Source organism: Pongo abelii, chromosome 6 (assembly GCF_028885655.2).
Source record: "Pongo abelii isolate AG06213 chromosome 6, NHGRI_mPonAbe1-v2.0_pri, whole genome shotgun sequence".
In the NCBI taxonomy this organism is placed as follows: Eukaryota; Metazoa; Chordata; class Mammalia; order Primates; family Hominidae; genus Pongo; species Pongo abelii.
Window position 1 is genome coordinate 41,329,966 of NC_071991.2, and position 26,915 is coordinate 41,356,880.

The window sequence follows — 26,915 nt, forward strand, 5'->3', positions numbered from 1 at the left end:
GTGTATCTTTATAGCTATTTTAAATGGAATTTGTGAAGTCATATCAGGAAATGGTAGCTTGATGCCCTCTTAAACTAAATGGCATCTTCCTTCATTTTACAGTTTATTAATCTTTAAAAAAATCATTAATCCTTCCCATTGGCACAGGGACCCTCTCTCCAGGCAGTCTTGGTCTTCATGGGATGAGTAGCAGACATCTCTGATATTAGGTTGGCGCAAAAGTAATTGTGGTTTTTGCCATTACTTTTGGTGGCGAAAACCACAATTACTTTTGTGCCAACCTGTAGAAAGGGTGTTGGACAACCTTTTATTAACATTCTTAACTCAGCTTAACAAAGGGAGCTTGCCTCGTGATTAAGAATAAAAGGTTACAGTAAGCCTTTCCTCTACAAGCATTCAAGTTATTCCATGATTTCAAAGCCAAAATGTGGTTAAAAAGTCAGCGCTAACATTTGTATACTTAATTTTTAAAATGCTTAATTTCATAGTCTTTTACTTAAAAAAAACTTTTATCATGTTTACTCGCATGCTTTTATCATTTTGCTTTTTAGTACTATCCTTTTGTCTCCCTTACCTTAAATCTGAGACATTTCATTCTTCAAAAAAGTTTAGCCTTCTTTTATTTTGTTTTTGCCATTCATACTTTTTTTTTTTTTAGAGACGGAATGTCGCTCTGTCGCCCAGGCTGGAGTGCAGTGGCGCAATCTCGGCTCACTGCAAGCTCCACCTCCCGGGTTCACGCCATTCTCCTGCCTCAGCCTCCCAAGTAGCTGGGACTACATGTGCCCACCACCATGCCTGGCTAATTTTTTGTATTTTTAGTAGAGATGGGGTTTCACCACGTTAGCCAGGATGGTCTCGATCTCCTGATCTCGTGATCCACCTGCCTCAGCCTCCCAAATTGCTGGGATTACAGGTGTGAGCCACATACTTCTTTTTCTTAAATGCCAAATTTTTAATCTTTAGTTTTGGCCTTTTGGATTTTGTTTCTTATTCTTATTCATTTTAATTTATATTGCCTTACTTTTTTCATCTCTATTGTCTTAAGCATAATTCTCTGTACTATCTTTCCACCGTCCCCCCACCCCCTCCCACCCTGACCCTTGACAACGTTTCGATTTTTAAAGGCGGGACGATATGTAATCCCCAAGGTGATAGTAGCAGTGGGCCGTGCCCATTCAACAATAGGGAAGAACCATCTCTCCATTTCCTCCCAGTAGTCTCTAAGTGATTTTGTATCTCTTTTTTTTACCTTGTTCCTTTAAATTATAACTTGGGGATAATATTGATTAAAACTATTTCCCAGAGTAGCAGTGATTTGCTTCTGGCAGATGGAAATGGCTTTTGGACAGCACATCCTACCTGTGTGAGAAGCTGATTCTTCTGAAATCCATGGTCTTGGCTCAGTGGAGAGACCATGCCCTCTGGAGTCAGACAGATGCATGTAATATCTCTGATAGGGAATAGCTGCATGACCATAAGCAAGTTTCAGAACCTTTCTTTCTTAAGGCTTTTTTTCTAGTTCAGAAAGGCAAAAATAATATCTACCTTTCATGATTGTTTTAAGAACCAGGAGTAGTGCATATAAAACGTCCTGCATGGTGCCTGGTCCATAGTAGTTACCCAGATGTAGGACAAGCCAGGCCAGCCATGTTACCCAGAGGAACAGAGGTGAAGTGAATAGGTTATGCTTGGCAAAGCGCTGCTTTAGAGGACTCTGGGTGTTAATAGGCCTGCTGGCAATGTCACATGGCCTGTGTTCATAGCCAGGCTTTTGGCCCTGCTCCTGCTTCAGCTACCTGTAATACTGCTTTATGTGCTTTGTTCCCAGTATACCACTGGTTCCCAAGCCTGGCTGCATATTGCGATTACTTGAGAAGGTTAAAAACCACCATTGCTTGGGTCTTTCCCCTGTCAATTCTATTTTAATTGGTCTGGGTGTGGCCTGGACATCTGTCTTGTTTGTTTGTTTTGAAACAGGGTCTCGCTCTGTTGCCCAGGCTAGAGTGCAGGGGCATGGTCTTGGCTCATGGCAACTTCCACCTCCTGGGCTCAAGCCATCCTCCTGCCTCAGCCTCCTGAGTAGCTGGGACCACAGGTGCACGCCACTACATCTGACTGATTTTTGTATTTTTTGTAGAGATTGGGTTCCACCATGTTGCCCAGGCTGCTCTTGAACTCCTGGGCTCAAGTGATCTTCCTGTCTTGGCCTCCTGAAAGGTGGAGATTACAGGTGTGAGCCACCGCACCTGGCCTGTTTTTTTTTTCTTTAAGCTCTTCCTGTGGTTCTGATGTGCTTCCCAGATTGAAGTTGCACCACCTTCCTGCCTCCACCCTTGCCTTGTGGGATCCTGTCTATGGCTTGAATTCCCTGGCTGTTCTGTTGATCCCCCTGGTGATGCTTCCTCTGGTCCCAGCTGAGGGGAGGCTGACAGGAGGATCCTCCAGCCTTTGCCAGCTTGAGCAGCTGCTGCATCTGTTTAGCAGACTGTGCTTTGGCTCTAGAGAGGGTTTAGTACTTTGGAAAAGGTTTATAAACTATTTACCTTTGGAGGCCAAAGTCACCCCTTTGTGTATCAGAGCAGAGCTAAGACTGCTTTCCTGAGAGACCTTGGCCAGTGCTTTGTGCCACCTTCCTGTGGCTAACAAGTTCCTTGATTTTCAATACGGATGCAACCCTTGCCTTTTGGCGAACAGTTAAGCAAATAAATCTGCCCTTATTTGGCAATGTAGTAGACTGATTGAACTTGAGTTTATTGCAGAGAATGGCACATCACATTTTTTAATTTTCACTTCCTACTAGAGGACTAGTTCTAAGAGGTAACATTCCTGCAGTTAGCCTAAAATCCATCTCTATTCCTCTACAGTGCCTTTTTGAATATTTGTTTTTTTGTGAGGTCGAGGGCTACCTAACACTCTTTGAAAGGCAGCTGAAGGGGCAGGTAAACTGAAGCTAGTTGAAAAGGAGTCCCCGCTGCCCTCCACTCACCCCTGAACCCATTTCCTACCCACCATTCACACCCCAACCCCTGCTTTGATGCGGAAGGGCCCTGGGGAGACTTGGTTGATCCTCACTGCCTGAGCACTCTTGAGTCCTCACTCTTTTGGCTGCTTGTAAAATAATTCTTCTGTTTGTTTTTTTTGGTGGTGGAGGAGTATGAATGTGGCTTTCATAGTTGGATGTTATAAAACATAGTCATTTGGAAGTTGGGAACTTTTTATTTTTGTTATCTTGTTTTTAATACAGGATGTTTGCGACACCAGTCACTCGAGAGAATCTGAGTCTTGGCGAGGGCTTTCTGAGGCTTCGTATATTCTTAGCAGCTGTCGTCTTCCAACTCAGCGGCAGGTTTGCCTTTTCCCACGGACACTGTGGACCTTGTAGCTCCTCAAGCTTCCCTGTCTGCTGAGCAGATAGGAAGCCATGTCGAATATGTGGCACCTTGAGGAAATGCCTAGTGAATGACAGTATGTCCTATTGTGCTCTAACTTTATTTCAGCCTTATTTCTTTTCTGAATATTATTTTTCATTTATCTTCATTTCCTTACCTATCTATTTTCTTCTAAAGTATGTATCTTTGTTAGCTCCATCATCCTTTTTGGAATGAGCAAGTATAAAAATAAGTAAATAAATAAGACCCATCCTAAATATTTTAAGAAACCACCCTTTTGCGGCACACTTGCTACCTGGTCTTAGCTCTGGGCTTTGGTGTCCTCTGGCAGTCCTGCTGCATTGCCTTCTCTCCCCCATCTGCCCACCCCTGTCCCAGAGAGATTTTTCTGTAGCCCCTCATCTGCAGAGTCCGACAGCTCAGGGTCGAGGGTCTTTCTTAGCAGTAATCACCCACTATGCTGCCGCCCCTCCATTTCTGGACCTGCGTCCTGTGGCTTCTCTCCTGCGCTTTACACTTCAGCAGTTCTTGTTTCTGCCCACTCTGCCTTTGTCATTTCCTGGATCTGAAGCTGTTCTCCTACTCTTTTCACCTTTCTCTTAAGGTAAACTTCCTCTGTGAAACCTCCGCTGATGCCCTGCAGCAAGGTCGACCACTTCCTGAGTGTTACTTCCTTTCTTGGTGCATATGTCTGGTTGCACTAACCAGGCTGCTGCTAGCCCAAAGGCACCTTTGTGCAAATTAGAAAAAGACACCCATCCCCATCCCTTCTTCAAGATACTTTATAGTACTTCCAACTGTTGGCAAACTGTCTTAATAAAGATATAAATCTTTGATGTCTCTAATGTGCTTGGTGCCCTACAAGGGTTGTGCAGTGCATAGCTGTGCAGTTGCATGTGATAGATCTATGTTATAATTATTTGTTTAATTGTCTGTATTCCCCTCAGGACCAAGGAAAATTCCTTATATCTTGATACTGTTTTTATATTCTTACTGTCTGACCAGATCAGACCCTCAGTAACCGTTTGCTAAACAAAAGAAGGAATGAAGGTACAAATATGTATCCACCTTGTCTGGAAAAATAGCAGGAAAGGCATGCCTGCCAAGGACTTTTACACTGAACAGTAAGAATATATTTTAGCTCAGAGACACTGTTTTCACATTTCAATATTGCTTTAATTAGATATCTTAAAGGCAGTGTACCACAGTGGTTGAAAGAGCAGATGCTGGGGCCAGACTCCATGAGTTTGAATCCCAGTTCTACCACTTATTCACTTATTAGTGCACCTCTGTACATGTTACTTAACCTCTCTGTGCCTCAGTTTACTCATCTGTAGAATGACGGTGATGATAATAGCTCCTACTTCAAAGGGTTGTGAGAATTACATGAATTCTGTAAAGTGCTTAGAATAGTACAAGACACATAATAGTAAGAGACAGAAGTGTTAGGTATTATCAATATTGTTAAAGTCCATGTATAGGTTTACTGTACTGTTGTTTCTTTTTAACTCTGAAGTGCTGTTTTCACTCTGTCATGTACAGCTTTTGTTGTACATCTTGCTTCTGCGGGTCCAGCCTCCTGCTGATTGGCCCTGTGTTTGTGCTGTGGTCAAAGCACTTGCTGCCTGCGGTTCTCCGTTGTGCACACCGGTTCTTTGGTTGCTATAACAAAAACTACATAGGACACAGACAGGAAACCCGCAGGCTTTGTTTTTTCTTCCTAATTTGGCAGAAGGGGGAAAAACCAGGGCCTTTCACAGAGAAGGCTTGTTTTAGAGTTTAAATTTAACTTCTTGTTCATGTTCTAAAGCTTGGGTTGGTAATAAATCTTGGCTGTATGAGACTAGAGAGAACTGGGCTTTAAAAAATGATTTTAATGTAAAATCTTTTCTAATTGCAGGACAACTTGCCTTTGATGATTTTCAAGAGCGTTGTGCTATGATGTGGCAAAAGGTAATGGAATGTTCCAGGGCCAAGTTCCCCACTAGAACCTGCCAGGGTATTCTCGAGTTAGACAATAGAAGAAAGTCACTCCCTGAATAGTTATGGGCTTCTCCTGGTCTTTAGGGTTCACTTGTGCTTTAACTTCACAGGAGGGATGGGCATTTTCTGCATTGTTTCCTGCTCTGTCTTTCTCTCGTGTCTCATGCTGGTGTTGGAAGCTGTAACACTCTGGGAACCTTTGCATAACCCAGTCTGGCTGCCTCACCCTGTTGAGCTCTCTTCAAATTAAGCAAGATCTGACTAATACATTCTTCAGAGATGCTCTGACCGTTTTCATTATGAGAACTAAATGACTTTTCCCAGATCACATTACTGTAATTAACTTTACACTCATTTTGATACTCTTACATATTATAAGAGTGGATGGATGGTATGCTGTATTTGCTGAGCTGGCATCCCTCCATCTGTTCATTCAGCCTGAGTCATAACCAAAGTTTCCTCATCCTGAGGGTGGTGCATTTTTCAAAATATGAAAGGAGCCAGTGACAGCTCCAGCCCATTCGCAGGCTTACAGGACCAGCCATTGCCACAAAGGATAAGCTTCCTGTTTACCAGTTGGCCTGAGACAAAGTGGTTGTGCTTCCTGGCCACGCTGGGCTTGGCACACAGTCTGGGCTCTGTCTGTCAGGATGGTGGGCTGAATGCTCGCTCTGTGCTGGGCCAGCTGGGGGCGGCAGGGCCCCCACAGCATGGGTCCTGGATATGGGCCACTCTCGAGAGGGCACCCTCAGGAGGGCACTCAGTTTGGCTCCAGAACCAACCCTGGCATTTGGAAAGGAAGCAAATGAGGGAGGGCGGTCTGGCCTTCTTGCTGGCTTCCTTAATGCTTCTTTCCTTGAGGGGTCCAAGCCGGGCAAATCCCCTTGGCACAAAACTGGGAATCCTACAATAAATTTGTATCTTTTGTTTTTAAGTATGCAGGAAGCAGGCGGTCAATGCCTCTGGGAGCAAGGATCCTTTTCCACAGTGTGTTCTGTGCCGGGGGCTTTGCCATTGTGTATTACCTCGTTCAAAGTAAGTATCCTGAGAGCTGCCTGCGGCCTGACCTCCTCCTAGCAATCCTGTTCCTGCTCCTCCATCAGAGGAAATACTTGAGATGCTTTCTTTAGATTAGAGAAAGGAGGAGAGGGTGATTTTAAAGGCTAGTCCACCATTTCATTGGCTATAGCTTCCTCTGTATCCTGTAATCTCAGTTTTTCCGGGAGCAACGAGTACAAATAAAAGGACCAGGACTCATTTGCATAAGAAGCCTAGCAAAGCAGGATGGGCTTTCAGTCCAGTGCACACACAGGGGCTCCATCAAGATTCTGAGATTATATAAAGAAAGGACAGAGGGAAGGGGAATACCAGATGGCTCACAGGTGGGGAAAGCTGTGGCTGTGTGTCCAGTGTTGTCAGCCTTTTTTTGCACTTTCATTCTCTGCTGTTGATTTAATGGAGGAAGGACCATGAGCAAGGAACTCTGGCAGGGGCAGAAAATAAAAGCAGAGACCACGATGGCAAAATCCTGACAGATGCCGCTTCCAGCCCCACTGCACTCAAATTTGAATTTGTAAAGACAGGCCACAATTACTGTCAGCAGCCAGGACATTTAAGGTCATTTTAATGCTAGTGGTGGCAAAGCGGCAGCAGTTTTTTCTAGACTGACTTTTTTTAGGCTCCTTTATCCCCACCCAGCTTGGCTCGTCATCCACTCTGCAACATTTTCACTTCTTCTCAGGATGTGAGTGTCACCAGCAGACAAGCAAACAGGCTCCAGTGTCCTCTCCAGCCTTTCTGCACCATCCTGCAGAGTTGGTGGAGTTGCAGAGTCTGGAGGAGGCCTGAGATGAGCATTCCCAGGAATGATTCACACTGAATAATTTGGCCTCCTCTTCCCTCTGCCAAAGGGACAGGGGCAGGACATGAGGAGGAATGGGTGCACTTTTGGGTCAGGGTTCAGCCTTCTGGTGTGACAGCCTTTCTCCCTTAGGAGGCTGCTAAGTCGGTGAGACCTGGGCACTGCAGCCGACTGCCTGGGTTGAATGGTTGAATCTCGGCTCCAGCTCTTGACCAGCTATGTGGCCTTATGGGGGAGTCCGTCACCTTTCTGGGCATTAGTTACCTTATTGGTGTGATGTGTGGTAATGTTAATGCTTGTGTATGAGGTGAGAATTGAATCTCACAACACGAGAGCTATTGAACATTGTGAGATGTGTGGAATATTGAGAACAGTGTCTAGCCATAGAAATCACTCAATAAAGATTAGCTGTCTGGACCCTGCTTCTGTCCCTTCTTTCCCTATCATGGCTGGCACCGTGTTCATGCCTGTGGTATTCCCTGTATCCCTATTCCTGGGAAGCAGCCCAGGAGGGGGATTCCCTTGGCCTCTCCAGGGTCAGGTCACCATTTCCTTCATTAGTGTGATGGGACCTTCAGAAGGGAAGCGCTTTCTGCGGCCAAACTGAACACCCTGCTTGGGAAGCCTGCCTCTGCTCCCTCCTTTGGGCAGCTGATTATTAGAACTTACAGCTTCAGGGAGGTGCTGCCCGGAGTTCCCAGGTAGCCTGTGGGCTCAGAAGGATTCCTGAGACTGAGAGCAGTTTGAGTTGAAATGTTGGCTTAAATCTTGATGAATGAACATTCTCGTTGGCCTGAGGGTTTTGTTGTTAATGTTGTGGTCTTTCTATTTTATGTCTCAACTTAGTGGAACAGGCAATGTTTAGAAGTCAGGTGTCATGGATTCTGGCCTCGGCTTTGCCGTGGACCAGCTGTGTCACTTTGAATAAGTCATGGAATCATAGGACTTTAGAGGAAACTTAGAGACTTGAGAGGAAACTTAGAGAAGAGCTGACCAAACCCCTTAGGTGTAGAAATAAGGCAATGAGTGAGGGTAGAAATGAGGTGAAGCAGAAAGGGTCTGCATGAGGTCAAGGCCCAAGGTCATCTGCACATCCCTGCAAAACACTGCCTGCCTGTGCTTTGGTTTTTGAGTCTGTAAAATGGACAGTTTAGAGTAGATGGTCCTAATTATTCGTCCATCCACAGATTTCACGTTTCTGTTTCTACCCTGTACATCAATTGTATTATTTAATTTTCTGTGTAGTAGATTCTACCTGACCAAGTTCAATAAAGAAAGTAAGTGTGTCTTTCGTCCTTAGAGTTTCATTCCAGGGGTTTATATTACAAGTTGGCAGTGGAGCAGCTGCAGAGCCATCCTGAGGCACAGGAAGCTCTGGGCCCTCCTCTCAACATCCATTATCTCAAGCTCATCGACAGGGAAAACTTCGTGGACATTGCTGATGCCAAGGTAACGTGCTTTCCCTGCAAACTGCAGGCTGGTGCCTGCTGAAGGAGAGGAGAGTCTACTGTCTCCTGGAAAGTCTTGGAGTTAAGGATTTGGGATGGGAAAATCCACTAAGTAAAGCTAGGTTTGGCACCTTTAAAAAAAGTTTTTCTATTATCGATTTTAATGTTTATATAAAATATATTTTATATTATAGATATATTTCTATATACTTTTCTTCCATTCTGGGGAATTGATGTGGCAGGGAATGCAGTGGGTATGCTGACGTCGCCATCTTGAATTGAAGGTAGAGAAATGACCATGGTGGTTTGCTACCATGTTGGCTTTGATAGCTCTCAGCACTTTGGGAGGCTGAGGTAGGAGGATTGCTTGAGTCCTGGAGTTTGAAACCAGCCTGGGCAACACAGCAAGACCCTGTCTCTCTCTCTCTCTCTATCTCTCTGTCTCTCTGTCTGTGTCTCTGCCTGTCTCTCTGCCTGCCTTCCTGCCTGCCTGCCTATCTATCTATCTATCTATCTATCTATCTATCTCTCTATCTATCATCTATCTATCTTATCAATCTATCAATGTATCTATCTATCTATCATCTATCTATCTTATCTATCTATCTATCTATCTATCTATCTTATCTATCAATCTATCTATCAATGTATCTATCTATCTATCTATCATCTATCTATCTATCTTATCTATCTATCTATCTATCTATCTATCTATCTATCATCTATCTATCTTATCTATCTATCTATCTATCTATCTATCTATCTATCTATCTATCTATCTAATCTATCTATCTATCTATAATTTAGCCAGGCGTGATAGTGCACACCTATAATCCTAGCTACCCAGGAGGCTGAAGCAGGAGGATCGCTTGAACCCAGGAGTTGGAGGCTGCAGTGAGCTATGATCATGTCACTGCACTCCACCCTGGGTGACAGTGAAATTGTCTGTAAAATGAAAAAAAAGAGAAATGCATCTTTATCCAGTCAGTGCTCATTCAAATGTAACCAACTCTTTAAACTTTGATTTTTAAAGTGTATTTATTTACATTGCTTCCACAGAATACGAACTCATTTTTTTAGCTATAACTTATCTTTTTGTACTTGATCACACTCACTTGCATGTAAAACACATTTGTTCTTCTGTTTAACAAACATATTTTGAGTATATACTCTGGCTTGAGAAATGATTCTAAGCTATGTGGGGAATAGAGGTGCAGAAGGCTTTTGGGGGTTTACAGTTGAAAATTCCTGAGTAAGACAGGGTGAGGCAAACCCTGTCACTGTTGTGCAGGCCTAGGGGAAGTGGCTCGAGGCCTGGGAGATGGCTGTGAGGACTTTGAACGGTGGAGAGAACACCTGGCTGAGGAGCAGCATGCCTGGGAAAGTTCATCACTGTGTCCCCTGTCAGTATGGCATGGCAGTGGAGGCATAGGTGGGCGAGGTGGGTGTGGGCAGGTAGGAGGGGCTGCGGCCACCAGGGGGCCACAGTGTCATCTTGGAAGGTGTGTGCTAGACTCTGGCAGCAGAAGCCCTTAAAGTATTTGGAGGATGAGTGAGGTGATCTGACCTACATTATTTTTTGTTATTTTTAGTATGTTCTTAATGGACCCAGCTCTAATGAGACTTTTTTCTAACTACAAAAGCAATTCATGCTCTGGTATTCTGATTAAAATATTCGGTTTTAAAAGAAGGTGGATTTGTGTAGATTGGTAATGCCCAGGGACTGGCTACAGGGAGTCACCTTTAGGAGAGAGATGTGGCCACACTGGTGTGCAGTGGTGAGAGCATGAACCAGAGGTGTGGCCTGGAGAAGCAAAAGACGGATGTGAAGACATCGTGGCATCCAAGTGACAGAATTTGGTAACAGTCATGTATCAGGAGCAGGTGGGTCAGAGGTGATGGTCCAATGTCCAGCATGGATGTGAGTGGAAGGACGGCAGCGACACTGCGTGAGAGAGGACACCCTGGAGGAGGAGCACAGGGAAGGGCTGGGCATGTGTGGAGTGCTCACTCTGTGCCAGGCCACCGGATTGCTCCCATGGTGTGGCGGAGCCCGTCTGTTGCTTCCTTGCCTGTGGTCACTTGGCTAGACCCCAGCAATCCTGAGAACTTGGAAAAGCCAGTGGGTAGGTCTGGCTGTTGCGTTTCTCTCAGCACAGAGCCCAGCTGTAGCACTGAGGAATTGTGTGCCAAAGGTGCCTTTGCTGGGGCTGGTTGATGCAGCATCCATGATCTGGTGCTTCAGGAACCCCAGTGAGAGTAGGGTGAGGCCATGGTGGTTTTGGTGGGAGCTTTGTCCTGTCCAACTTTCACTTTGGCCCCAGTGGTGCTGAGAGGGCGCCTTCCTGGGCTTCCCCACATCCCTGGGGCCTTGGCCATGCTGTGATTATGTTGATTGTGGTGCTAGGTTCTGGCTTCTACTGCTGCCAAATGCTGTGACTCTGCAGTGATACCTGGAGCCTCAGTGCATGCCTTCCAATTTGTGGACTATTTTTGACATTCTGTCAGGGTCCTTACTTTATAATCAGCGGTTTGTAAGGACGCCTGTATACAGCATATACCCTCTTATCCCAAATTCCTTTATTTGCAGTTTTTACAGTTTTTCCAGAGATGAGATGTTTCAGTTGTTCATGAAGTAATTGTCATACATTGGGATTTTTTCCCAAGTATGTGTGTGAGATAGTCACCAGTGACCAACACTTTGCTTTACCAGAACTCTTGCTTTAATCTTTGGCAAGGTCTGGCTGGTGAAGGAACCAACCTGTAAAGTGTCACATCTACCCACGGAAGCACAGCTGCCCACAGTTCAGACATTGGCCCCTCAGAGTTTGCTCTTCTTCAGAATCCTTCTTGCTTCTGCCCATTTCTTTCTCCTTCCTTTTTAAATTTTTTTTTAAAGCATCCAGAGATGTTCAGTGTATACTCTGTTGCTTAATTCTATAATTTCCAGAGAAAAGCTGTAGCTTGACTCAAACAGTGGGACCCTGAAAATTTGTTCTTTTTTTAAATTTTTTCTTGAGATGGAGCCTTGCTCTGTTACCCAGGCTGGAGTACAGTAGTGTGATCTCGGCACGCTGCAGCCTCCACCTCCCAGGTTCAAGCGATTCTCCTGCCTCACTCTCCTGAGTAGCTGGGACTATAGGTGTGTGCCACCATGCCTGGCTAATTGTTTGTATTTCTAGTAGAGATGGGGTTTTGTCATATTGCCCAGTTGATCTCGAACTCCTGGCCTCAAGTGATCCACCCACCTTGGCCTCCCAAAGTGCTGGGATTACAGGCGGAAGCCACCATACCCAGCCAAAGATTTGTTCTTGAAGTGTGACTAGGTGACTGCCTATTCACCTGAGTTATGGAGCCATGTTCTAAATCCTGTGCCTTCCTTCAGGTGTGTTTGGAAAGCACAAATGTGTACCTCAGTAGTTTCTTCTCTTGGTGGCAATTTGGAATGGGTGGGATACTCCCCGCCCCAACTCCCACCCCTGCCCCTGCCCCGGGAGGTATCTTTGGCCATCACCGAGGACACAGGAAGGCACTCTGGGAGGTGCCTGTCTCATGACGGGCTTCCTTATTAACTGTGCCTGTGTCTCCTTCGCGAGGCTCATACCTTGTTTAGTTTTCATGAGAAACCAAAAATATTGCATTCACTATTTTTTTTCTGAATCGGAGTGTAATCAACTGCTTACGGGCTCTCAGGCTGACTCCCTGAGCATGGGCATGGCAGCACCTGGCAGCATCCCTGTGGTACAAGCCCAGCCTGTGGTGCTGGGGATGAAGGAGAAACTGAGAACTCTGTGTCGTCTTTCTCAGACAAGCCTTCATGTATTATATTTTCTTTAAAGCCTGTTCTTTAGGGTCCAGGTCAAAATATGTACCAATTTGCTGGCAATAGGTCCCTCTTTAAAACAGTGAATATTTTTTTGGTATTTTATTATGAAAAATTTCAAACGTACAAAAAAGATAAAAGAGTTTATACTGTGAGCACCTATAGCTGGTACCTGGATTCTACAATTGGATTTTGCTCTGTTTCCATGAATCTATATTGTTATTTTGTTGGATTACAAAGTAATTTTCAAACATCATACACATAAGCACATATATCATTAAGTAGAGTTTAATATTTGTTATGGTTCCTGGTTTTTTTTCTTTTTGAGGTAAAATTTACATTCTGTGAAAGGCACAAATCCAAGCGTCCTATCTGATGAGTTTTAATAAATACACCCAGTCGTGTCAGTCAAGCCGTTATCTAGATGTAGATTGTTCCCAGCACCTGAATTCCCTTGTGCCCTACCCAGTGGGTCCCTTCTCACATCTTCCAGCTCCACCAGAGGCAGTCACTTTTCTTTTTTTAAAATGATGTTTGAAAATTACTTTGTAATCCATCAAAATAACATCAGGTTTCCAGCATAGTTTAGCCTATTCTAGAATTTAACATAAATAGTTATATACTCCTCCTGTGTAAAGCCCTTTGGCTTGGTGTGTTTTTGATACTCATCCATGTTGCTGCGTGTATCAGGAGTTTGCTCCTTTTTAACAGTGGACTTTTGAGCGATCATTGGAAGTACCCAGAGCATTGACATAGGAGTCCTCCTTGCCAAATGGAAAGACTGCCATTGACCTTACCAGCCAACCAAAGAGGGGCAGGACATTTGGAAAATCAAGTGGATTCTCCAGCTGGGCTGTTAGAAAACAACTCACTTCTGTGGAGAATCACTGAATTTTATAGGCTTAGCTCGAGAAAGCATCATTTTGTCGTCTTCTGAAATGACAGTAATTATCCAATTACATCTCTCCTTTCTGTCATTTTACACCAACAGTTGAAGATTCCTGTCTCTGGATCCAAGTCAGAGGGCCTTCTCTACATCCACTCATCCAGAGGTGGCCCCTTTCAGAGGTATCCTGGGAAGGTGACGGCAGTGGGGGAGCGGGAGGAGGACTTTCTGATGAAAGCAACCCCGACTCCATTTTCATTTGTTGTTAAATTACCGTGGGCATAGGAAGAATTATTTTTCAAGCTTGAAGCTGAAAGCTTCGTGGCCTGGGCAGCAAGCCAGTACTGTGGCTCTTAGCTGAGTCCAGTTTATCCATACAGTCTACTGAATTGCCCTCTCCTTATGCCGTTGAATTTGTAAAACTTTCCAGTTATAGTGATCTAGGTCTATCATAATTTGATGCTATGTTACAGCTTCTCACTTGACTGCCTCAATTGTTATAAATGAATAAAGGGCATGGACTCTTGTTCCAGAATTTATTCATCACATTCTTTGCATAAGCTCTCCACCCCTTAATTGGCTTTGCTTGTCTGGTTGCCAATAACTACATCCACTCACTTCCCCCATGGGAAGCCTCTCTCATAGATGTTTGCTGTTTAGCCAGGCTGTGTTTTAATTCCCAAGGACAAAAGGAGCAGGAGGCCCCACCTAGCTCACCCTGGGCTCACTGACCTCTGAGCCTGGGATTAGTGCACAAGCTGGCTGGATTCCATGCCAGGAACTGAAGGTCAGTGTGAATTAGAAAATGAGAAATAAACTGCTCCTTCTCCTTCCTGATGTCCCTTCCATTCGCCTGTCAGTCATTGTGAAGCCTGCCTTGAAGTCGAAGCTGGTTAAATAATGAGAGCCCTTGGTAGAATGTTAAAAATTGTGTTGACACAGCACTCACACAAAATAATGTTTAAAAAAATTTAAGGCATTATTCAAAACAACTGCTTTCCACGCCCCTTTTTTTTTTGACTATGGCTGTTGCCTCAGCCTTCACAGATTAGAGATACTATACTTTTGATTTCTCTCAGGTGGCACCTTGACGAGGTCTTTTTAGAGCTCAAGGATGGTCAGCAGATTCCTGTGTTCAAGCTCAGTAGGGAAAACGGTGATGAAGTGAAAAAGGAGTAGAGACGACCCAGAAGACCCAGCTTGCTTCTAGTCCATCCTTCCCTCATCTCTACCATATGGCCACTGGGGTGGTGGCCCATCTGAGTGACAGACACTCCTGCAACCCAGTTTTCCAGCCACCAGTGGGATGATTGTATGTGCCAGCACATGGTAATTTTGGTGTAATTCTAACTTGGGCACAACGAATGCTATTTGTCATTTATAACCTGAATCCGAAAGAAACTCCTATTATAAATTTAAGATAATGTATTTGAAAGTGCTTTGTATAAAAAAGCACATGATAAAAGGAATCAGAATTAATAAAATGTTTGTTGATCTTTGCTAGTTCTCATTTCTTTCCTTTCTCTTCCTCTTCCTTTCCCCTGGAATTTTCAGTCCTCATTACAAAGCCTGAAACTTAGTAGTACTGAAGGGATTTTTTTCTAAATTATTGACCTGAGAATGATGAGGAAGACCACTTTGGTTTTTCACTCTACCTTGAATTCATGTTGTTAAGTAGCTTGTGGACATTCTCCATCACTTTGGAATATTTTGTTTGCTTTGCTTCTATTTATTTCTATTTCAGACACCAACCATCTGCCCAGTTGAAGATTTGCAAAATAATTATTTTTATTCCAAACATTTTGAAAGCTTAGAAAATTTATATGTGTACATATACATATAAAGTTAACTTAGGAAAGTTAGTTTGAAGCTAACAGTGTCTGGCTGGGTGTGGTGGCCCATGCCTGTAATCCCAGCAATTTGGGAGGCTGAGGCAGGCGGATCACCTGAGGTCAGGAGTTTGAGACCAGCCTGGCCAACATGGTGAAACCTCATTTCTACTGAAAATACAAAAAAATTAGCCGGGCGTGGTGGTGGGCACCTGTAATCCCAGCTACTTGGGAGGCTGAGGCAGGAGAATTGCTTGAATCCAGGAGGCAGAGGCTGCAGTGAGCTAAGATTTCACCATTGCACTCCAGCCTGGGCAACAAGAGCAAAACTCTGTCTGTCTCAAAAAAAAAAAAGGTAAGAAAAAGAAGGGAAAGGGAAGGAAAGGAAAAAGAAAGCTAACAGATTCTTATCCATCTGCTTTCCAAACAACTTAACTGCATGTTAGATAATTGTAGCCTTAGGTTTTATTAGTCTTATAAGGAAACATATTATAAAGCAAAAGAACTTCCTTCTGGGCACCAGAGCCTACAAAAACAGAAATCTGGTATCTGTGCTTTGAAAAGGTCAGTTTAACCCTCTTAGCAAATTAGCAGGCCTAATGCCATTGTGGTTGTCTACAATGAAGGACAGCCATGCGCTCTCTTCCTACATTCTCAATATTCATTGAAGAGAAGCCTCTCAGAAAAAAAAAAAAAAAAAAAAAAGAAAAAAATGAGCTTAAACATGCTAGTAGAGTATGAGGTCTTCAGTTGTTACAACTTATCTCTCTTCTGGAGTTGTTTCTTTAAAAACATGTTTGTGTGTTCTTTGAGTAGATTATACAGTGAAAAGTGTCTCCCTGAGAGCACTTTTGTCAGTGTGTTCAGATAAATATTCCAATCTCTACAGTCTTTTAAAATAAATGGCAGAGCACTGTACAGTTTTGTGCTTTTGCTCTTTAAGTTACACACTGTCCTATTGTGTATATGTTGTGAATTTATGTGGTGCTTCCTATCTGTCTGTTCTCTGACAACTTTTACTTTATCTTAGTGTTTGAATTTTTTTTGTTCTTTGCTATGGCCAAATTATAGAAAACCAGGGCTTAGGTTGGCCATCTGTTCTGAAGTAAAAGTGTAGAGTTTGAATTAATAGAGAGGCTTTTCCTAACCCACCTGATAGGAAATAGTATTATGTAGTGAAAGCTCCTTGATTTCTATTTGAAAGCCACTATCTGGGTTATTTTTTCTGTTCACATTTACTTCCTGTGCACTTAATGCCTTTATGGGTGATTCTGAACAGGCTGGAACTTGATCATTGCAGTAGACACTGTCTTTCCTGTTCTTTGAGGATAGCAGTGATGTGCACTTGCAGTCCACTGTTTCCTGTATATCCATTCATCACTGTGACTCAGCCATCGACTCCACTAACTACCTTAATGATGTCTTGGATAATGCATCAGAGGAAAAGGTGACTTTTTGAGGAAGGGCCCCCAGTACATCCCATAAAGAGAAAGGATAGCCCAGAGACCAGAGAAAGGGGTTTCCTAGAATTATACAAACTGTAGACTTGTAAAGACTGCAGGAAAGGGATCACAGCCAGCAAATGGTAGTGTGAGTCCTATGTGCTTTACTATAGAAGAGGCTGCAGGGCCTCCACCCACAATTTCCTTACCAGCTAGTGTGCTGCGTGCATGGACATGGGTTGTGGAGAGTATTATAATACTGTGCCAAAAGAATTTCAAGCTGTGGTGCTAAAAATGATGTAGACAAGATATCAGTTCGGGGGAATCTAAGAGGCTGTCCGGAGGCACTAGTGTCCCTGTGGGCCTCAAAGTCCAAGATTTTGATAAGCAGACATGATGGAGAGCACAACATGCAAGTGGAAAGCACAACATGAAGAAAGGCCCCAGAGCGGGCAGATGGGAGCTGTGCTCCAGAAATAAGAAGCCCAGTTTGGACAGCGTGTAGATGAGCGCAGGTAAAGTAAAAGAGAGGCCTGGAAAGGTAGGTTGGCCACAGTGTGTGAATGCCAGTGTTGACATTTTGCATACAATTTGTGGCCATCAAAGATTTGGGGGTAAGCACATGATTCTACTGTTAATGAAGGTTTCAGAGATTGTGCTGAATGTGTACTGACAAGATCTGTATGACTTTCAAGTAAGTCACAGATTTTACCGTCTTTGTTCAATTTTCCTAGAATTAGCCTCCTCTTGCCTGCAAACATTCCCTACTCACCAACCCAAGGACTTGATAATACCTGATAAGGTTTTATTACTCTGAGTTTTGGTAAAGTTTGTATACAGCAACAATGAAACTGACATTACATATACACAAAACAGCCAGAACTTAACAATAGTTCCTTCTGTCCTCTGGCCACCAGCAAGGCCAGGGAAATGCTCATGAAGCGGCAGTTCTGAAGGGTTTTCCCAAAGCAAGCAGCTTTGGAAGTGGCTTTAGGCCACTTGACTCTGGCGTTTTCAGTTTGTCCATCTGAAAAATATGAATAAATATTTACCAATCACTTGCCTTACAGGTGAGACAATGTTTATACTGCTCATTGGGATGCTTGGGCAAAAGATGCTGTTTACACAGGAGGCTCAATGATGGGGGCAGTCAAGAAAGAGGTGGGAGGGTGATAGGAAAACCTCCAGTCTCCACCCATAGAAGATTCTCGCCTCCTTAGTAATGCGCTCCTGGTTCAGGCATGTTTGTTTTTTGGCAGAGTTGCTGAGTTGAAAGCACTGTCAGGAATGTGTACAGGAAAACTGCGCCTGTGTTATAATCCAGGGCAGAAAAGTAGGAAATGAAAATACTAAAAACATGCCTCTAAGACACGGGTTGGGTGCCGAAGTGAAATCTGACTTTGCAGGAGAGAGTACTTTTCATTCCTAAATTATCTTGCAAGTTTTTTTCCCTTACAGGAAATTTCCAAAAGGAATTTTTTTTAAGGAAACTTTTTAATTGATTTATCAGATCACATGAGGTATGTTAAAAACCTTTATTAAATAATAAGCCGCCAAGGCAGAAATTAGACCCCCACTATACACCTATAACACTTATCTTTTAACTTGAGCTACCACGTCAGTCACCTTGTAGTCTTAATGACAAAGTAATTTTTCATTTCCAAATTATTTTTATGAAACGAGAAAGAAACTATAGACCTGTCTCCCTTATGAAGGTTGATGCAAATATTCAAAATAAAATAGTAGTGAACTGAATCCAGTGATATGTAGTGGTATATTGTATTATTTTTCACGAAATAGGTTGGTGCTTCTCCCTCTCAGTGCTCTTTCCTGTGGGAGGATTATACATCCCTGCCTCGTTGAACTTAGGTGTGACTGTGTGGCTTGTGAGTGGAAGTGGCATGCAGGACTTCTGAGTAAAAGTTTTAAGTGCCAGCCCTTGGTTCACGCTGTCCACTTTGCCTTCGTCCCTAAGATTGATAATGTTCCAGATGGTGGCCACTTCAAGGGCTTGGGGGCTGGGACAGCTGACCCACAGTGGGACATGGAGCATAAGAGAGACATAAACCCTTACAAGCCCCTAAGATGGGGGGCTATTTGTTACCCCAACTTAACCTAGTGCACCCTACTGTTAACAGTGACTAACAGGTTTATTCCAGGAATGCAAAGGTGGTTCAGTATCAGGAAATCCTGGAATTATTTTAACCTAAGACATGGCTTAGGTCTAGGACTTTTAGTATTCAATTGGAGAGACACACAAATAAACCACTGATTGCAGAACATGTCCTTGGTGGTTTGACTGAGTCAACAGTATTTATAAAATTAATTATATAAAAGTTATATTTATAAGCATATATTTTATAAACTAAGCTACTTTTCTAGGACCACATTTTTAGAAAATTCACTATTCAAAACAAAGTAGAAGAAACAAGAAAGAGTAGAGACACTTCTCCCTATTCCTCCACTAAGTGCAGCCTGGACTTCCATAAAACAAACATCAGACTACTGTGAAAGATGAGAAGACCAAATGGCTAGGAACTTCAGCACCCAAGGAGTAACACAGCATTGATTTCCCTGGGTTTTCTTTTGCCTCATATTGGGCAAATATGAGGCGCTGGATAAACCAGTACCCCAGAAACACCAATAGGAGCCAACGGCTAAGCAAAGCCTGGTGTCTCTAGCCAAAGGATCAGGACAGGGCAACCTAGAAAGATGGAGAACTCTAAGACAGTAACTGCCCTACTCTACGCAAACACCATGGAAAAACCCATGGCCCCAATCCCACAGCCTCATCAGCAAAAGCCAAGTGGGGAGCCTAGACCTTCTCCTTTGCCTGTTGTAATGAGGCCTCCCCATCCCCTGCTGGAGCGGTGTCAGAGCTAGCCCAGCAGGGAGCTTGGGACTTCTATCCCTGCAGGATGGTAATGAGGCCCACCCCCATAGTGTCAGTGGAGGCCATGTTGGGAGCCTAGACTTTTACCCTGACCCAGGAGGAACAACTCCCCCCACTCCCATGGTATCAGTGGGGCCCATGTGTTCTAGTGGGAAGCCGCACTTAGCCACCCTCACCCTGCCTGTATTCAAAGGGGCTCAGTAGTGAGCCTGAACCATCAACCCCCACCGCATGCCCCCGTCACCCACTTGGGTGGTGTCAGAGTAGACCTATGAAAACATGATTCAAACAAGGTCCAGCGTCTCAAACCCAAATGGGCAGAATAGAACAGAAAGCCATGCTCTTATGCCAAGAACCAGGCAAATGTCAACCTGAATGAGAAGAGAGAGTTAACAGACACCAACACCAAGATGACACAGATTTTGAATTATCTGACAAGGATTTTGATGCAGCCATCATTTAAAAAAAAGATTCGGTGAGCAATTATGAACATGCTTGGAATAAATGAAAAAAATAGGAAGTCTTAGAAGATGGCAGAATCAAATGGGAATTTTAGAACTGAGAAAAGAGTAAATGAAACAAAAATCTCACTGGATGGGTTAAACAGCAGAATGAGGAGTACAGAGAAAACAATCGCTGAATTTAAAGATGAAATAAAAATCTGAGCAGAGAAAACAGACTGCAGTTGGTACCTGTGGGACTCTAGCTTTAAGACCTAACATTTGAATCATGGCTCCAAGAAAGAGGAGAGGGAGGGTGGGGCTGAAAAAGTATTTGAAAAAAATAATGGCTGAGAGTGTACAAATTTGTAAAAAACAAATGAACCTTTTATAGGCGTATATACCTAGTTTCATTGTGTTTTACTTTATTACACTTTGCTGATGCTGTGTTTTTTACAAATTGTGGGTTTGTGGCGACTGTCGATCAAGTCTTTTGGTGCCACTTTTTCAACAGCTTGTGCTCACTTTGCGTCTGTGTCACATTTGATAATTCTCACAATACTTCAAACTTTTAAATTATTCTGTTATGGAGAGCTGTGATCAGTGATCTTTGATGTTACTATGGTAATTGTTTTGGGCACCATGAACCTCACCCACTTAAGATGGTGAACTTAATTGATTAATGTGTGTGTTCTGACTGCTCCACTAATTGGCCATTCCCTCGTCTTTCTCCCACTTTTCAGGCCTCCCTATTCCCTGAGACACAACAGTATTGAAATTAGGCCAATTAATAACCCCACAATGGCCTCTCACTAATGTGAGAGGTGAGGAAGCTGCAGGAGAAAATTTGAAGCTAGCAATGTTCATGAGATATAAGTAAAGAAGCCATCTCCATAAAAGTATAAAGTGACGCAGCAAGTGCTGACGGAGAAGCTGTGGAAGTTACACAGAAGATCTAGCTTGGATCATCGATGAAAGTGGCTACACTAAACAACAGATTTTAAGTGTAGATGAAACAGCGTTTTATTGGAAAAAGATGCCATCTAGGACTTTCATAGTTAGAAAAACTCAATGCCTGGCTTCAAAGGACAAGCTGACTCTTGTCAGGGGCTAGTGCAGCTGTGACTTTCAGTTAAAGCCAATGATCACTGACTATTCTGAAAATCCTAGGGCCCTTAAGATATGCTGTATAAATGCAACAACAAAGCCTGGATGACGATGGGTCTGTTTACAGCCTGGTCTACTGAATAAGCCCACTGTTGAGACCTAGTGTTCAGAAAAAATAGATTTCTTTCAAAATATGGCTGGGTGCAGTGGCTCACACCTGTAATCCCAGCACTTTGGGAGGCTGGGGCGGGTGGATTGCTTGATGCCAGGAGTTCGAGACCAGCCTGGGCAACATGGTGAAACCCTGTCTCAAAAAACAAATCCAAAAAACCAAAATATTGCTACTCATTAACAATGCACCTGGTTACCCAAGAAGCTCTGAGGGAGATGTACAAGGAGATGAATATTGTTTTCATGCCTGCTAACACAGTATCCATTCTGCTGCCGATAGACCAAGGAGTACTTTTGACTTTCAATACTTACTACTTAAGAAATACATTTTGTGGTTTCTCTGATGGTTCTGGGCAGTCAGTTGAAAGCCTTCTGGAAAGGATTCACCATTCTAGATGCCATCAAGAGCATTCAATTCATGGGAGGAGGTCAAAATATCAACATTAATTGGAGTTTGGAAGAAATAGATTCCAGTCCTCATGGAGGACTTGGAGGGTTTCAAGACTTCAGAGGAGGAAGGAACTGTAGATGGGGTGAAAATAGCAAGAGACCTAGAAGTGGAGGGGCCTAGAGATGTGACCGAATTGCTGTAATCTCAGGATCAAACTTGTATGGATGAGAAGTTGCTTCTCATGGACGAGCAAAGAAAGTGATTTCTTGAGATGGAATCTACTCCTGGTGAAGATGCTATGAACATTGCTGAAATGACAACAAAAGATTTAGAATATTCCATAAACTTAGCAGTGGCCAGGGTTTGAGAGGATTGACTCCTAATTTTGAAAAGTTCTACTGTAGGTAAATGATGTCGAACAGCATTGCATGCTACAGAGGAATCTTTCATGAAAGAGTTAATCAATGCAGCAAACTTCACTGTTGTCTTTAAGAAATTGCCAGTCACTGCAGGCTTCAGCAACTTATCTTTTCCTACCCTCCTCTCGCATTTAAAAGAAGTACTTTTAAATTAATGTATGTACATTATTTTTAGGCATAACTGCTGCTCATTTAAAAAAACTACAGTATGAACCATGTTATATGCAGTGGAAAGGCAAAAAATTCATGTGACTTACTTGCTTGTATTTGGTTTATTGCAGTGGTCTGGAACTGAAAGTGATGCGTATTTCTGAGTTATGCCTGTATTTAAGAAGCTGAGTGAAACCCAAAGAAGTCCATGATAGGACAGACTTCTGAAAACTAAAGACAGAAAAAAGCTTGAAAGCATCAAGAAAGAAGTGACATCTTAACTAGAGGGAAAAGTAACTCAGATGACAGTGGATTTCTCTTTGGAAACCATGGAGGCCAGAAGGAAGTGAGACAAATTATTTTAGTGCCAAAAGAACTATCAACTTGTGGCTGGGCATGGTGGCTCACGCCTGTAATCCCAGCACTTTGGGAGACCAAAGTGGGCAGATCACTTGAAGTCAGGAGTTTGAGACCAGCCTGGCCAACATGGCAAAACCCTGTCTCTACTAAAAATACAAAAATTAGTCAGGCATGGATGGTGGCGCATGCCTGTAATCTCAGCTACTTGGGAGGCTGAGGCACGAGAATTACCTGAACCCGGGAGGTGGAGGTTGCAGTGAGCCAAGATCCTGCCACTGCACTCCAGCCTGGGCAACAGAGCAAGACTGCCTCAAAACAAAACTCTGTCAACTCCAAATTCCATATTTGGTGAAATGATCCTTCAGGAGTGATGGGGTAATAAAAACATTCTCGGTTGATAGAAAACAAAGAATTTGTTGAATGAGTCTACCCTATAGACCTTGAATAGACCTACCCTAAAGGAAGTTCTTGAACCAGAAAGGAAATGTTTTAAAAAAAAAAAAGTTTTGGGATGTCAGGAAGAACAATGCAAACAGCAAAAATATGGGTAAATACAATAGACTTTCCTTCTTGAGTTTTCTAAATTGGTAGTGGAAGCAAAATTGTCTGACAGATCTCAATGTACGTAGCAGGTTATGTTTAAGACAATTATAAATGGGGTGGGGAGGGGACGGGCAAGAGAGTTTTCTACATTTCACTCTAACTGGTAAAATGTAGACATCAACAGATCTTTATATAGCAGTGAAGCAGTTCTACATCTCAAATGTGTTGGTAGGAAGATAAAATGGCATAAAATGATATACACTGTACAAATATCAATTTCCTGTAGTTATGTAAAGATGTATCTGTACTGTCTTTTCAACTCCCTGTAAGTCTGTAACTATTGCGAAATCAAAAGCTTTAAAAAGTATAGGATTAAAGTATTGAATATGCTGCTTTAAAAGGGACAGGGTACAGTTTTATTGGCTTAGAGAAAAAAATGGGGGCAGGGATGAGGTGACAATCCTCTCGTCTGAATAATTCCAGCTGAGGATTAAACATAATCTCTTCCCAAATACTTTGATTTATCTTCTAGGTATACTTCTCTTAACAATTTATTAGAAAGCTGGTTACTTAATAGAGATAACTAAAGAGATACTAATTTTCGTGCAAACCCATCACAATGTATTGAAACTGAGATACTTTTCTGCTGCTAACATATTTAGGAAAAATAGTTTTATTTTTAGTAAATAAAATCTCCACTTATTTCAATAAAAATGGCAAGGAGAAAATGTCATAAGATTATCCTGCCATGTAAAATAAGCTGCTCCCCAAAGGACTGTGTCAAGATTGGTTTTAAATAGAAAATATCTATTTTAAATATATTTAGATTATAATTGCCTGGGGGTTGGCAAACTTTTTCTGTAAAGGGCCAGATACTAAATACCTTAGGCTGTACAGGCCTTCGGATCTCTGTCACAACTGTTCACCCGCGCGGTGTAGTGTGAAGGCATCCACAGACAAAATGTAAACACACAGGTGTGGCTGTTCCAATAAAACCTCACCAAACAGGCAGCACAGGCCACAGTATGCTGACCTCTGCACTAGCCTCATCTCAGGTTAACTGTCCTCTAGTTATTAAAAAAGAAACCCAAAATTAAGTTACACAAAAGTAATTTTTAAAAACTACTTTGGACATTAAAATGGTGCCAAAGGTAGAATCCACTGAGGTAAAAGTTCTTGATGAGCAGTCAGGAAATCAGAATGATTCTGTCCTTTGTTCTGCCCATAACTAGCTGTGAGCTCTTGGGCAAATCACATATTCCCTCTGCGATTCCATTACTGCATCACTAATTTGAAAAAGTAGAGGAGGGATTCCATCCAATTTTGTTACTATAAAAATTTCAGTTCAGCAAACTTACTCCCACTGTTACCAACGAAAGTTTCAAAGGACTCATCTAAATAATTTATAACGTAGTTCTGGTTAGGCACGATGAGCTAAAAATGAGAGTTGGGGTATTAAAAGCAAGCAAAACTGAAATATGAAGACTATCCAAAAAACAACAGCATCAAAAACCATGAAATACACAGGGATACAGTTAAAGGATATACAGGATCTCTGCACTGAAAAATGTAAAACACTGCTGAGAAAAAATGAAGTAAATGGAAAAACATGTTTATGGATTGGATGACTACTTGATTTATAGATTCAGTGAATCCTAATAAAAATCCACAAGGCTTTTTCTGGGAGTAGTTTGGTGGAAATTGACAAAATTTATTTGGAAATGCAAAGGACCTAGAATAAACAAAGCAATTTGCAGAAGAAGAAATTAGAACGTCTGTTTTACCTGAGATCAAGACTTACCAAGTTTTCACAAAAAGATAAACAGAATGGAACAGAAAACTAGATCCACAGATATATGGTCAAATGATTTTAGACCGGGCACCAAAACAGTTTAACAGTGAAAGGAGACTCTTTGACAAGTGGTGCTGGAATCACTGAACATTCAGTAGAATGTTCAAAGGTATTTGACGCCTACCTACTTTATGGCATATAAAAATACTAATTCAAGGTGAATCACAGACCTGAATATTCGCTACAACTATCATACTCCTAAGAAAAGACAGTATATTCATGAGCTTGGGTAGGCAAAGACTTCTTAAAGAGCACAAAGAAAGCATTAACTATAAAACAAAAATTCATAAATTGGATTTCACCAAAACTAAACCCTTCTTCTCATCAACAGATACTATTGAGAACAGGCAAGCTATAGATTGGGAAAAGATATATGTGACACATAAATCTGACAATCCTTTATGTCCAGAATGCACAAAGGAGTCCTAACCAATTAAAAGGAAAAAAGGACATGAAAAGTACTGTCCATTAGTCATCAGAGAAATGCAAACAAAACCACCATGAGATACCGCCACATATCCAGGAGCATGGCTAAAATGCAACAGGTGGACAATACCAAATGTCGGCAAGGATGTAAAAAAACAACCAGAGTACAATGTGCTGGCAGGAACATAAAATAGCACAATGGTTTTAGAAAACTGTTGGGCAGTTTCTTAAAAAGTTAAATATACAGCTACCATAAGACCTAGCAATTCTACTCCTAGCTTTTTAATCCAAGAGAAATGAAAACATGTCCACAAAAATCCCTGTACAAGAATATTTATAGCACATTTATAATAGCCCCACGGAAACAGCTCAGGGGTCCATGAACAGAAGGATAGCTACATAAACTGTCATGCATTCAAATAGCACGACACAACAATAAAAAGGAACAAACCAGGCTGGGCACGGTGGCTCATGCCTGTAATCCCAACACTTTGGGAGGCCAAGGTGGGTGGATCACTTGAGGTCAGGAGTTCGAGACTAGCTTGACCAACATGGTGAAACCCTACGTCTATTAAAAAAAAATACAAAAATTAGCCGGGTGTGGTGGCGCATGCCTGTAATCCCAGCTACTTGAGGAGCTGAGGCAGGAGAATCCCTTGAACCTGGGAGGCAGAGGTTGCAGTGAGCCAAGATCCCGCCATTGCACTCCAGCCTGGGCAACAAGAGCAAAACTCCAGTCTCAAAACAAAACAAAACAAAAAAAGGAACAAACTGCTGATATAAGCATCGACATAGATGAATCTCAAAGACATCATGTTGAGTTACAGAAGCCAAATGGTGCATGCTGTATGCTTCCAACTACATGAGTTTGAGGATAAGGAAAACTAGTGCAACAGAACAGGAGTGTGGTTAAAGGAGTGAGTACATTTGTCAAGCCTGATGAGACTGTATGGATTTAGATCTGTACATTTCATGATATGTAAATTATATTCCCTTCTTTCCAAAACAATAGTGATTAAGGCTTTCGAGGTTAAGCTCAAGGTGTTCAATCTAGCTTTTTAAATTCCACAACAGATAGAATGGACGAGGTGGCCAATCTTGGACAATAAACATAGTACATGGCTATTTTTCATTTTTATCAGTGTAATTCAAATTGAGGTATGAGTTTAAAATGTATTTAGGATTAGTTTGCTGATGCTAGTCATCTTTCTCCTATCTATATTCATGTATGCTGGTGTCCATGGATTGGTATTTATTTTTTCTAAACAGGCGTAGGCCTCTATGGACTGAGCCACGCACCACCCCCATTACATTACTGAGGACTATAATTCACTTTCTATCTCACATTCTCTAAGTGATCTTTATAACCCTTTAATACATTTTTCTTCCAAACTGAGGTTAGCTAGAAAAATTTAAGAGATTCAACAATGAGCATCTGTCCTTCCTCTATACCACTACTAGAGAAAGGTATTAATTACCTCCTAGTTTTCATTTGAAAA

At 42.4% G+C, this 26,915-nt stretch overlaps 1 protein-coding gene across 5 annotated transcripts in view; it reads left to right on the forward strand.

Annotated features, from left to right (window-relative positions):
• LOC100436405 (cytochrome c oxidase assembly factor 1 homolog) overlaps positions 1 to 14,892 on the forward strand; it is an 89,251-nt gene extending 74,359 nt beyond the window's left edge. For 3 of the 5 annotated variants that reach the window (XM_054559268.2, XM_024249581.3, XM_054559267.2), the window contains exons 2-6: positions 5,293 to 5,345; positions 6,311 to 6,410; positions 8,537 to 8,685; positions 13,499 to 13,575; positions 14,473 to 14,892. In XM_054559268.2, coding sequence (XP_054415243.1) covers positions 5,331 to 5,345; positions 6,311 to 6,410; positions 8,537 to 8,685; positions 13,499 to 13,575; positions 14,473 to 14,572 — 441 coding nt within the window. In that variant the 5' untranslated portion in view covers positions 5,293 to 5,330 and the 3' untranslated portion in view covers positions 14,573 to 14,892. Of the gene's footprint in view, positions 1 to 5,113; positions 5,208 to 5,292; positions 5,346 to 6,310; positions 6,415 to 8,536; positions 8,686 to 13,498; positions 13,576 to 14,472 lie in introns of those variants that run through there. The other 2 variants (XM_024249582.3, XM_054559269.2) reach the window with 2 other exon arrangements.
• Positions 14,893 to 26,915: the final 12,023 nt, after the last annotated feature.